The following is a 12,856-nucleotide window of genomic DNA, read 5'->3' on the forward strand; positions in this document are numbered from 1 at the left end:
ATCTCCTCTCTCTGGTGAACCTGATGGGACCTGAGGAAAGGGCATGGAGCTGCGTTAGGGGAGGTTTAGGTTGGATATTAGGAAAAAATTCTTCTCTGAGAGGATGGTCAGGCACTGGAACAGGCTTCTCAGGGAAGTGGTCGTGGCATCAAGTCTGATGGAGGTCAAGAAACATTTGGACAATGCTCTCAGACGTATGGTCTGATTTTTTGGCGGTCTTGTGTAGAGCCAGGAGTTGGACCAATGATTCTTATGGACTCCTTCCAACTCTATTCTATGATTCTATACTTCTATGATAACGTCTCCTAAGGCAGTAAGCATAGATGATAGGTGCCCCTGAAGTCACCTTTTTTTCCAGGCTGAATAAGCCCCAGTCGCACAGGCTATTATGCCAGGGCAATTATTAATGTCTTGGCCACCCTTGTGGCCACCCACTGAACTCATTGTTTTTCTTGCATGGTAGGGACCCAAAACTGAAGTTAGAGTTTTAGATGTACTCTAATAGAGTGTCATTATTTGTCTATACATAAAGCAAAGATGTACTGTATCTTGTGTACTGTATCTTGCACAAACTGCCAAGCACTTTTAAAGAGTTGCTTTCATGTTAAAAACAAACACACACACACACACACAAAAAGACAACACACACACATACACTCAACCAGGAGCATTACTGAGCTATTATCATCTTCAATTGATACTATAACAAGGCTCACTTTATGACTAGAGCTAATAGTTCTCATTATAGGATCTTAGGATCACTTGGCAGTCTAAAATTCTATCCTTGAAAGGGCTTATGTACCCCAAATCCAGCAGGTGAGTTGAAATTATTTCCAGGGTATGTGAGAAGGGAGACACCTGCATGTTCTGAGCATTTATATACATACAGAGGGAAAGTGACATTTTGGAAGGCAATTCACACCTTAATCTGGAATTCAGATATTGTACATATATTTAGTGATTCACATAGCTTAATCCCTATAGTCTGATCCAAAAAATACAGTAAGTGCTAAAGCCTACACACAACAATGACATCAGACCTAAGCAGACTAACTTAAATCTTGGCAAACAAGGACATCACTGCTCTTCACAGGAAACCTGGGGCTATAAATATACATGTTCCGCACACTCATAACATATCTGCCCCCAACCAGGCTAGATGGGATGGGATATGCCTTGCCATTGTTCAGAAGAAACTGCAAGAATTGACAGTGCCAGAAATAAAGGAAAAGGTGGCTCTGTAACCCAGGAAGACTCTTGGAAGGAAGAAAATTTGGTTTTAGCTGGGTAACCAGTATCATATAATTCATTCACCAACTTTTAAGCATAAAATGACCCTTTCCTCCCATGCAATGTCCTACATATAAAATCAGATTCTCACTTGTCAGCTACCTCTCTACATCCATAGCTTTTGAATTTTTAATTGCAAAATATCACATCATACAGGATAAGAAATATTTAGAAGACAGGTTTCCTCATCATGTTGAGCACCTGAATTGCAGTTTCATTCAGCACTCAGCTGCACCTCTACTCCACCTTCTTGCTGTGATTTAAATGAAGCAAGAGAGTCAGTCCTTTTGACAAAGAGGAACGGCTTAAGCTTGTAAATGCAAGAAACTATTGCAAAGGGCAAACATCAAAATCATGCATATGCTTACTTTCTAGAAGAGAGTGTTTGGGCATTTTGTTGTCACTCAACCACTTCAGAATTCAGAATATAGTTAAGGTCCAAATACACTACAAACTAGGACTATGAAATAGCCAGATTACTGAACAAATATCTAGTTGGGACAGCAATTCAGAAAAACAAAACAAAACAAAACAAAACAAAAAAAACAAATTTGAAACACTGTGTAAGAGAAAGTAATTCAGGCATATTTCTAGTACCGAGATGGATTATTTTTGTGTGTGTCTTTTTTTTTTTCTTTTTTTTTTCTTGCAGAGCTTTAATTATATTAAGCCCTCGAGGATTATAATTGTCATAAATATTTGCATAGATAAATAATTAAATATGAAATATATGTGAATCGAATTGTCCTTAGGGAAAGCTCGTGCTCCAGACGTGTCACTCTTGGTCTATTTTCTCATCAAGAACATGACTAGACATTTCTAACAAAATCCATCACCCAGTTTCAGGATGAATGAATGCTGTGAGGGCTCTGCTGTCCTAACAAACAGCAGCATAAATTTACTTTAAACATTTTAATTCTGATCATGACCATCATCTTTTATATATGTAGCTGGTTTTGAATTACTAATGACAATCACTACCATGCTATAACATTGGTGTATATTGATATTTCATTTTTGTATCCTAAACAAAGGGAAATGCTTTCTAGTCAATATTGCCTTAATATCTTCAGCAGGAATTAAAAACAACTATTATCCGTATTTATAAATTTAGTATGGGTATATCAGCACCCCCCTCCCCCCCCCGAAAAAAATGAAACAAAACAAAACACCAGAAAAGCACCACCCCATATTAAAAATAAAAAAATAAAAAAATCAGATTTCAGTTTTCTAGTATGTTTGAAACAAATTCAAGCTTAAGAAACCCTGATTTTAGATTACCTTGGATACTCTGTTTGCAACCTCTCTGCCTACTGTCAGCCCCTGAACAAAGGTCCGTGCAGCAATGAACGCTCTAGTCACTTGAACCTTCAGCTTCCGGGGTACATCTCCAAATGGTTTCAGCTGGTCTGTATACTTGCTTACACACTCCAAATAGTCCTCAGTGAAATGATACTGGGGGTTTATAAGCTGGAACATCCGCTCCAGCAGCCGAGCCCAGAAATCATTCAGCATTTCCTCCAAGTTCACGTTCCCTCCCGTGTAATACCGCTTCAGTTCTGTGAAGAGATCCTGGAAAACCTCCGAGTTCTGCATGTACAGCGTGCCATATGTCCGGACAAACATGTCATTTAAGGATCTTTCTGCATTCTCAAGAAGTTCTCGGAAAAATTCTGCAGGGAAAACAAGGAGATGTTAGCAAGGAGATATTAGTAAAGCCCAAAGAGTTTTCTGATTACATTCCTACATTACCATTAGTAAAGTTTGTCCTAATATGTTGTTGCTAGTTAAATTCATTTATTTGGATTAGAAATAGCTTAATTCAGAGGCAAGGAAAAATAAGGTATAGCCTGGCTTCCCATTGACTGCAAGGTAGAAAGATGTTGACCCTACAACACTGAACAACAAAAATACACTTAGAATTTCAGTAAGGGTTGTTCCATTTCTTCACTTACTATTTGAACATGCCATTCCCAGCCTCTTGTAAAATCCTCCATAGTCAGTTTACTAAATCTGTTATGCTAAATGTGAAGTCATTAATATGATAGAAATAAAATTCTAATATTTTAAATATAGCTAGACAATGATAGGCTCTATTTATCTGAAGTTATTACAGTATAGGACAACACCACAGAAATAAATCTGAAAATTTATTTCCAAATGTTCTTGAAAGTAATTTGAAAGAGACCTGTCTCGAAATGAGCAGAATTCCATTTAAAGTATTATTTGTCTAGGTAACACTAAGAAAATGTTAGCATTTTCAATAATCTGCTACTCTACTGAAGCACTGTACTAGAACCCTCTACCAGCTCTGTCACAGCCAGACTACTATTTCCAATTTGTGTTAGTTGTTGGTATTAGAATAGCAGACCTTAAATTTTTTTAAATGCATTTCATACTTTACTGCTTCTGTGCCTCTTATCTACTCAGGCACATAACACTACCTATTTCTAAATTTTGGCTTCTGGAAAATATTATTTTTGGGAACTGAGCCCATGGGATACCAATCACAGCAGAGATCTCTGAAATCTCTCTTTGGGCAGTGGAAATGTGTGATCATCTCTTTTGCTAAGATCCTTAGGCATCTCTAGATCAGCAGGCATAGACGCTTTTGGTGGCATAGCATTCCATCTTCCTGTAGAGTCCATTTGTCATCCTCCTTAAATCTCCTTTGGAAAAGAGCTCAGTGACTGCTCTGGCCTGTAAATGGGGCATTGCATACAATAAGGAAGAAATTGCAATATCCTTGGCAAAACATATATATTTGCTGCTGTTAAATGATTCACACTGATGCAGAAGTCAATATGTAGCCAGCTCTGGGACGCCAGATGCTAAATATGTGGTTGCTGCCCATAGATGCATCTATGTGTGCTATCTGCAGGGACATGCTGACTTCTTACAGGCTTGACTAATGCTGTAATGTGTAAAAACCTTGTAAACATTACTGTAATGTGTAAAAATATATAGTCCTGCTGTGGCTAAAGAGACTCATGAAAATGAGGACCATTGCAATGCTAAAGACAGGATGGCAATTAAGAATGCATAAGAAAAAATATACACTAAATTTGGGAATGTGCAACAGTGATAACCTGAAAGAAGAATCAACCAAACGCTATGGACTAGGCTGCATAGACTCCATAAGAAAACAGCGGCTCCTTTTTGGCAGAGATTGTGTGGAGTTGCAGTCTTTGATCTCCCACATAACTGCAAAAGGGTTATCATGAAAATGTATACACAGAACACTGAGAACACACTCACTACATCAAAACATTTATTAAAGGAAAAATATATTTAAATAGATGTATCAATGTCTAAACTGTCATTAAAATCACAGCTCCTCAGATGGCATAAATTCAATTTGGAAAAGAATAAACTTTCACCAAATAAAAATGAAAGAAAAACAAAAACAAACAAACAAAACCAGAACAAAACAAAAGCAAACAAACAAACAAAAACAAAAAGCACAAAAAACTCCTTTGTTCTTCTCTTCTGCCAAGTGGAATAACTTGAGCTACATGACATACAGTACAGAGGTCTTCTGTATCGTTTTTTCCAAATTATCCACTAATTCTGACAAAGCAGTTTTAGAGAAAAGCAAAACAAAACTGTTTTTCACCCCTTACTCTGACATGTTAATATCCTTGACATCGGAATAATCTTTGTTACTATTTCATACAGTCAGCATTTCTTCCTCTAAGAAATAATGTATACTGCCTTTAGTGCTGAATACATCTAACTCTCTATTCATGCACTATGAAAGGCAAAAAGATGGCAGAGAATTTGGGGCTCAAATTAAAGTATGTTTTAAGGCTGAAGCCAAGCTTTTAGGCCGGTGTAATTGAAGGACAACTGTGAAAGACAATCACAAAAACAGTGAACCCAGACCTCTCAAATTCTCTCCTACGATGTTCTGTATGCCAAGAGGCTGCTGTAAGCAATTCACGTGCTGGCTTCTTCCTGTCCATAGTTATTATGGGAATCCCACTATTTATCTGAAAAGATTATGCCATTGAATAAGTCAGTCACAGTGAAGCATAACAGCTTCAGCTGCTGACAGATCCTCTGGTCTGAGATTGTTAGCCTATTATTTCTTTGTCCAGGCATATTATTTAGCAATCTCACAGTCAGTTTGTTGGAAGGCAACCAAACATTTTAGGAAGGGACAGAAATTTATTCTGCACTTGTGCAGCATCTATTACAATGTGGACCAGGTTGGTTGCAATTTTTATTTATATTGCAATCCAAACATTACCAGTAACTCCATGAGCTTAAATTACATTCTTGTCCAAATATGACACCAGACATATGTGTTCTGTGGGAAAGCTAATGTCCTCTGAATAGCAGTACATTTATTTAATTTTTAGTCTTCTCATAGGTCTCTAGTCTTTGAGAGCTATTGCTTAAAGTAAGTTATTACGACATTAAAAAGTTAGACCTTTAGTCTTCTGTATGCTTTGATACATAAGACAGTTTAAGACAGTTGTCTGCATCAGTAAACCTATGCAGGATTAGGAAAATAAAGCAGTAACAGCTACAAAATTGGACGTGTTTTCCAGTTTCAGAGAAAAGTCCTGTTGTATTTATTAGAAAAAAGTCTTAATTCCCATCCAGCAAATTGAATGCTGTTGTGAAGGATCACTTTCTTTCTCAGTCAGGAAATCTTCCATACATCAAGAAGGTAGACTGCTTTATGCCGCTCCTGTATAGATATTCTGTCCTAACATAACTGGGCACTTGTCCAGTTACATCAAGAGAAACTGTAGCTGCTTCCACAAGGGCTATTTTTTCTTCCCACGGTATTCATAGTAATTTAAAGATTTTATGTTCATTTCAAAGATATTTCATCAACTTGCAGATAGCTTTTGTAAAATAATATTATATTTCAGCTCAAAGTAAAAGAACGAAGATGAGACAGACATTAGTCATGTTGCTTAATGTGTTTCTGGAAGGCACTCAAGTACTAGGACTGGAGAAGAGAATCTATATATGACAGAGCTGAACAGTGTTTTAACATATATATCTTGTTTTTTTTTTTTTTTTTTTTTTTTTTTCCTGCCAAAATTGGCTGTCATGAGCAGTGTTAATGCTGGAAATATTTTTTCCTAATTTTAAGTGGCGATTCATTTATATGACAGAATACATCCTGGGTATGTCTTATGTTGCAAACACATTTTTATACAGCTTTCATTTATTAGCCAGAGGGTCATCAGGAAGCCCATCCAGGCCTGCTTATGAGGTAGCTCAAAAGGATAACGTCTAAGGCACACTGAGCTACAATCCATACAGCTGAAAAGAAGAGAGAATAATGTGATTTGAAACCATTACACGCTCTATATAGGCTTACATGGTGGGTTTCCAGTCAATTAATAACACTTCCTCTATTTTTTTTTAAACATTATTTGTACATTTCTGATGGAAGATTGATAATAACTGTCTCTGCAAGTGAAGTCTGAATTGTTATTAAACCTTTTGACCATGATAAGTCAATTACAAAGGAAAAGGACATGATGCATTGCCTAGAGTCCCTTACCAAATAGTAGGTACTGTTCTTATTAAAAATAGAGTCTCCTCAGCTCTCCCACTACCTTGGAAACTGAAAGCTTTCTCTCTCACTCTATTTTAACATAGGTAGTCTGGTGTCATAATTTAATTCAACCTGGGAGCTAGACTAATTCTGAAGTGATGACTAGTTGTCACCACATCAGTGGATCAGGATTGGGGATGATACCGCAGCATGACACAGTGTAATAACTGCCTTCAACAAAATATAATCACAACCACCTAGAGGCAATAATTAGATAAACAAAGTTGTATTATGTTGAAGCTGATGTTCTGTGATCATTCCCAGCCTAAAAAGCTCCCTTCATTTTCTTTTCCATCAGTAATACAAGCAAAAGCAACATCTAACTGCAGGACAAGATGCAAAGCTGGAAATAATTTGCTGGCCAATTCCTGAAAACAAAAAGATATCCAAAAAGAAAGGATTAAGACCAAAAATACTAAATGACAATTTCATTTATTTATGATATATTCTGCCCATTTTTCCTCTTTAAAAGGACTTTCCTTGTTATCATCTTATGTGCTTGACAACCAGTATCGCTGCTACCTGAGGAAATGCAGCACAGCTACTTTTCAGAGGCTCTGGACAGAGATTTTTGACGTGATTTTTCATCAGCTTTTATGGAAAATGTTGCCTAGGGTGAAATACTGAATTCATCCATCATTGACTAACACCAACCGTACAACATACAGGTGGTTTCCCATTATAGTCTTGTTCTGCTTGCCGGCATTGATTTTCAAATTGCTCACAAATTCTAGTGATCTACCATTTACTGTGAAGATGGTGCACCTACTGTATATGGAATTTAGGTACCTAAATTCATTTGACACCTTTGAACACATCTAATGATATGGCTGATGGTAAGATGGTAAGAAGGATATTTGAATTCCTGTAAGCTGACTGCCTCTTTGAATAAAATATGTTCTTTATGTATAGGTACTTAGGTTAATGACATACATCAAGTCGACATACAGTTGACTTCTTTTCTTCAATGCCTTATTTCTTTTTCTCTTTATTTGTTCATGAAGAAAAAAAATGTTCTAGTGAACTTTTCATCTTTCTACAGGATTCTTGAAAAGGCCTTTTTATTTTTTTAAAGAAAACCAACCAAACCAATCAACCAACCAAACAAAAAACATACAGATATTTCACAATGGTGTCATTTAGTGAAAATTGTGATTTATCTAATTAAAACTGTAGTGAAATTAACCTAAATAGTTTCTGTGTGGGTAAACAGTTTATGTGTGGGTTTTTTCTTCCATATTTCAACTATGTATTTTAGGTTTTCAGAGATTACTTTTTTTTTCTAACAATACCTAACCTTACAAAACAAAAAGAACTCAATTTAACTTTGTGATTAAGAAAAAATTGCTGTAAGGAAAATACTTACAGCAGATCATTTTTCCCCTTATTTTTGACATTACATTTATATTTATATTCAAGAGCGAACAAATTGTATGCATGAGGCTACCAGTGCATTGGTATTACTTTTTAGTGAGTTTGAATAACTAATTTTAAATGTCCCTTATAGCTTTGACCTTCAGAAACACTCAACATTCACAACTGGGAAACAAATTTCAGCTCCCATTAGGAACAACAAATGCTGCAATGTTATGAGGTCTGCTGAAAATTTTTCTCATTTTTTAACACGCTTTGAATATATAAATATCATATCTTAGGCTAAGAAAGACAGGTCAGATAATTAAATGTGTCCTATAACTGCACATTTCAGAATAGGTGATTTACATCCTTCACCTATGTCTTGGGTAAAATCACATATGGATGAAATGATTTAGCTGCTAATGGATATTGATACCTTTTCTAGATGGTCCCATCCCTCTAAATATAATGAGATTATGAAATCTTTTGGACGCTATTAACATTTTTAGAAGCCAGTACAATCTGAAAGGTCATGAGTGAAGATGATGGTCTCTCTCCCCCCTTTAATCCCTCCATCTCTCAAACTACTGCAAAACCTTATAATAGATAGCAATTCACAGTGATCTTTTTCCCTGCTTCCTGCCCAGAGTCCATGACTTCTTTCCCACTATGTTGTCTAGTTTCTGCTGCTGACCCCTCTGCAAGCTTGAGGCAAGGAAGAAAGGAGACACAGAAAAAGGGGAGAACACTGAGGCTCCATCCTCATCCACTCCCTACTCCTTACATAGAGACAAAGTAAACAGCACTGCCCTGTGCTAAGATAAGGGACAAGAGAGTGGGGAGGAAACATAAACATGTGTGTTCTGGGCTGGGTTAGACAAGTTAGACCAGGCAAATGGGAAAAAAATATAGGCTGCTATTTACACATCAAATACCATTATCAGAATGTGAACCTAATCTAATAAATAATTGAAGGCATTATTTAACATCAATATACAAAGAAGTTTTTGTACAAATGAACATTAATACACAGTTAAGCATCTGTTATCTATCTGAAGCTGATTACATGCATTGATAAAGGCTTATAAACCTTTATTCTGCAACTCGGAAGTCAATGAGAACATTATTGAGAACTTCAGAGGGTGCAGGTGCAGCCTTTACATGCTAAACTCACCATTTCTTCCCTGCAAGAGTTCATTTATTAACACCTCTTTAGTGTGTCTAAGAAGGAAACTTGATCAGGCTGTTGATTCTACTCTGACATTCTTGCAATTAGGTGAAACCTGTCACTTTCACTTGAAAATGTGAAATTATACATTAAAATATACTTTTAAAAACATTTACTAGAATCTCAATTCACATTCTCTTGCATCTGGTACTTTATATTGATGATATATACTCCATAGTAAATACAAAACCTGAAATTCCCAACCTCTCGAAGAATTTATTGAGCTTATAGTGATAACCAAGAAAGAAAATGCTAGGAATAAAAAGAAAGCAAAGAGATAGCTTTTCACATATTTTTATATACAGTAATAACTGTCCCTGAAGGTTCTACTTTCATTATCAAGCAGAAAGTGCCCAAGTGAGGTACTCATAAAATGTAAGCAATGTGTCACACGGCATTACAAAGCCAACTTCTAGAATATTTATGAGCGGGCATTTAAACACTTACAGCAGTACTATTGTCATGAATATCCATGACCAAAGACAGACATGTAGCATTTCATGGACATCTGTGAATTTCAGAATGATGAATTTTAGATCATATGTTCTTAAAAATGCATATTGCCTCATGAAAAAATCATGAGTTACCACAGTTTGTTCTGAAGAAAACATTTAAAGCTTTCATGAAAATGATATTAACAATATATAAACTATGTGACTCTGTGCAACAATTGTCTTAAAATATAGAGCCTATTCTGTTTTTCTCTATGCACCACTAGAGGCTATTAAATATCCAGTTCAATAGTTAGGGAGATTTACCATCCAACATTTTGTATGAAAATTCTTTGCCACATTTATAATCTAAAACAATCTCTTCAATTTAATAGATTTTTTTTATTTTCTTTTTATACAGAGCAGCATAAGGTGGACCAAAAAACACTGGGGAAAATTAATGACAAATGGCCTTGGTCCAAGTCAGATAAAACTGATCTATGACAGAAAAATGTATATATTCTGTCTGAAGAAGGAAAAACAAACAAACAAACCAACAAACAAAAACAGTTTTATTTTTATTTATTTATTTATTAAGAAGCAGGTCCCAAAACAGAGATTATATTTGTTACTGTTAGAAAATTCTGCGGTGTTTAGAGGTCAGGTGTTTTTCTGGGAAGTAATGGGGCACCGAAGCCTATGAATGCCTTCATGTCTCTTTTCAGAGTAGACAGCTTGACCAAGGGAAGGATTCATTCACATGGAAGAAGGTTATGGCTGGCCAGAGGAAAACACTGTAATCTTATTGACTTTTATGTACAATGAGATGACTAACCACAATCTGACAACAGTGATGCTTTGGAAATGGGTTTCAGAGGCAGCAATCTCAACCCGAACTTCGGCACATATGGAAACAAGAAGGACTTCTTCTTTTCTTTTAGAATACTGTCTTTATTGTTTCTTTCTCCCATTTCAAACTTAATAGACTACTGTAAAAAGTTGTCATTGAGGAGTTTGAAAACCTGCTCTTGGGCCTTATTTGGTTTTTAGAGGTTCACATTCACATTTCAGCTATGTGCCCTTCTCTGCTCACAAGCAAGAAGGGTTATTTTCTGAAAGCATGTACAGGATCACATATCCAGTAGGAAGTGCAGTTCCTGAATCCCAGTGCAGAAAGACAGGCATCACACAGCTCAGATTTGGTGCAACATGATATATTTAAAATTAGAACTGCAGCTACTTTCAAGTCAAACTTGCAAGTGCAGACAGCTGAGAAATACTTACACAGTTTTATTTTTGTAACTGCTGTAAATCTATTGCAGTTTTCCTTTCCATCTGAATTCACCTTTCTCTCTCTTTGAAAAAAAAATGTTTTAATATTTATAAAAAAAAGTACATTACATCAAAAACATCTAAGATGCGGAACTTGAGACAGATAATGGTGCAATAACTGAAGAGACTTCTGTTTGAGCAACCTGACAGAAACCTGACGTAAGAGCAGTTTGAAGTTTGACTTCCTATTGAAATTATTATATATCTACAATTAATTTTGTATATAAGGCCTGAAGCCTTTGTATATAAGCCTGAAGTTTAAGATGTAATGAAGTCATGTTGATAGCTTTTCCTGAGACTTCTAAGTGCAGCTAATAACAGCTGTTACAGTTTTACATTGCTAATGAAAAAGATAAAAACACCTTCAAGACAATTTACTTATTATCTTACTCCATTTCCCCACATCCACACTCAGAGGAACCTTGTGCGCTATTAAGGCCAAGCAGTATGCAATACAAACTGGTTAACCTGGTTGTTTTTTGACTATTTGGACACTGCACGCAATTTTATTTGTTGCTTTAATAATGCAGAGATACCACGGAATTTCTTGCTTGTAAATTGAGCTACATGGTCAATCCTCACTGTAGTGGCAAACTTTCTTTTTCTTTTATAACATCAAACTAAGTTAACTTAAATGTCAGGAAATCAAATGTGCTTAATTTGTTAGAGGGATGATTTTCTTCATTTTTATTTTTATTTTTTCCTAAAGCAGTAGTATGGCCAACATATGTTATGTTGTACCAGAAGTGATCCTAGAAATAAGCTTTGGGCAATCAAAACTTAAATATGTGACTTAAAACAAGGCAATGTATAATATCTCGGGTTAACGATAAGGTCGAGGATTAAGGTTCAGGATAACGCAGTTGGCTTCATGATCTATAAATGTAGGAAAAGATACATTATTTTGGAAGAAAATAGTCTTTCAGATCCCAGATCTGCATTCATCTAATGTTAGAAAGATATTCGATCCCCTATGGAGATCTGTGAAGTCAATAATCCTTCCTACCTAGATGTTTCAAAGATCAGGGATTAGAAAACAAAGTTTGTATTTGAATGGCTTTAATGTGAACACCAGCCTTCATCTGCAGACACCAGTTCACTGGATCAAGGTGATACTTGAATGATTTTTATCTGACCAACCATCTTGACAGAAACCTTTTTCTGCTCCTAAGAGAGCATCTACTGGGAAAGCTTTCCAGTCAGAAGGAAACCTAGATGTATGATATAGTACAATGAACTGAAAAAACAATCTTTGCAAGATTGGTATATATTTAGGGCTATCTTAGATTTCAAACAATATAATCTGCTTTGATTTTAAGGCTACATAGAAGTGGCCTTAAAATTTCAGGGCAATTTTATTTGAGGAATCGTTCCCATTTATTAGCTGCTGTATGGTATACAAAGTTTCTGTCTAAATGGACATGTGATATATAGTGATAACAAAGATTTGTGTGTCTATGCTGTTCTGCTGATTAGCTGCTGGATCTTTTAGACATATCAAAAAGAATATTTCATTGAACTAAACAAATGAACAGTAGCTTTGACTCTGCTATGGTCTTGCAATGAAAAGAAGCGGATTGGTTTAGGAGGAACTAGAAGATCTGGAACCTTTTTCTGGATTTATTTATTTATTTA

At 35.8% G+C, this 12,856-nt stretch overlaps 1 protein-coding gene across 2 annotated transcripts in view; it reads right to left on the minus strand.

Annotated features, from left to right (window-relative positions):
• Window positions 1–12,856, minus strand: part of GPC6 (glypican 6) — an 807,879-nt gene that overhangs the window by 356,323 nt on the left and 438,700 nt on the right. For both annotated transcript variants that reach the window (XM_080577232.1, XM_080577233.1), the window contains exon 3: window positions 2,572–2,963. In XM_080577232.1, the coding sequence (XP_080433358.1) occupies window positions 2,572–2,963 (392 nt within the window). The remainder of the gene's footprint in view (window positions 1–2,571; window positions 2,964–12,856) is intronic.

This window comes from Anser brachyrhynchus, assembly GCF_964034855.1.
Source record: "Anser brachyrhynchus genome assembly, chromosome: 1".
NCBI classification, from domain to species: Eukaryota; Metazoa; Chordata; class Aves; order Anseriformes; family Anatidae; genus Anser; species Anser brachyrhynchus.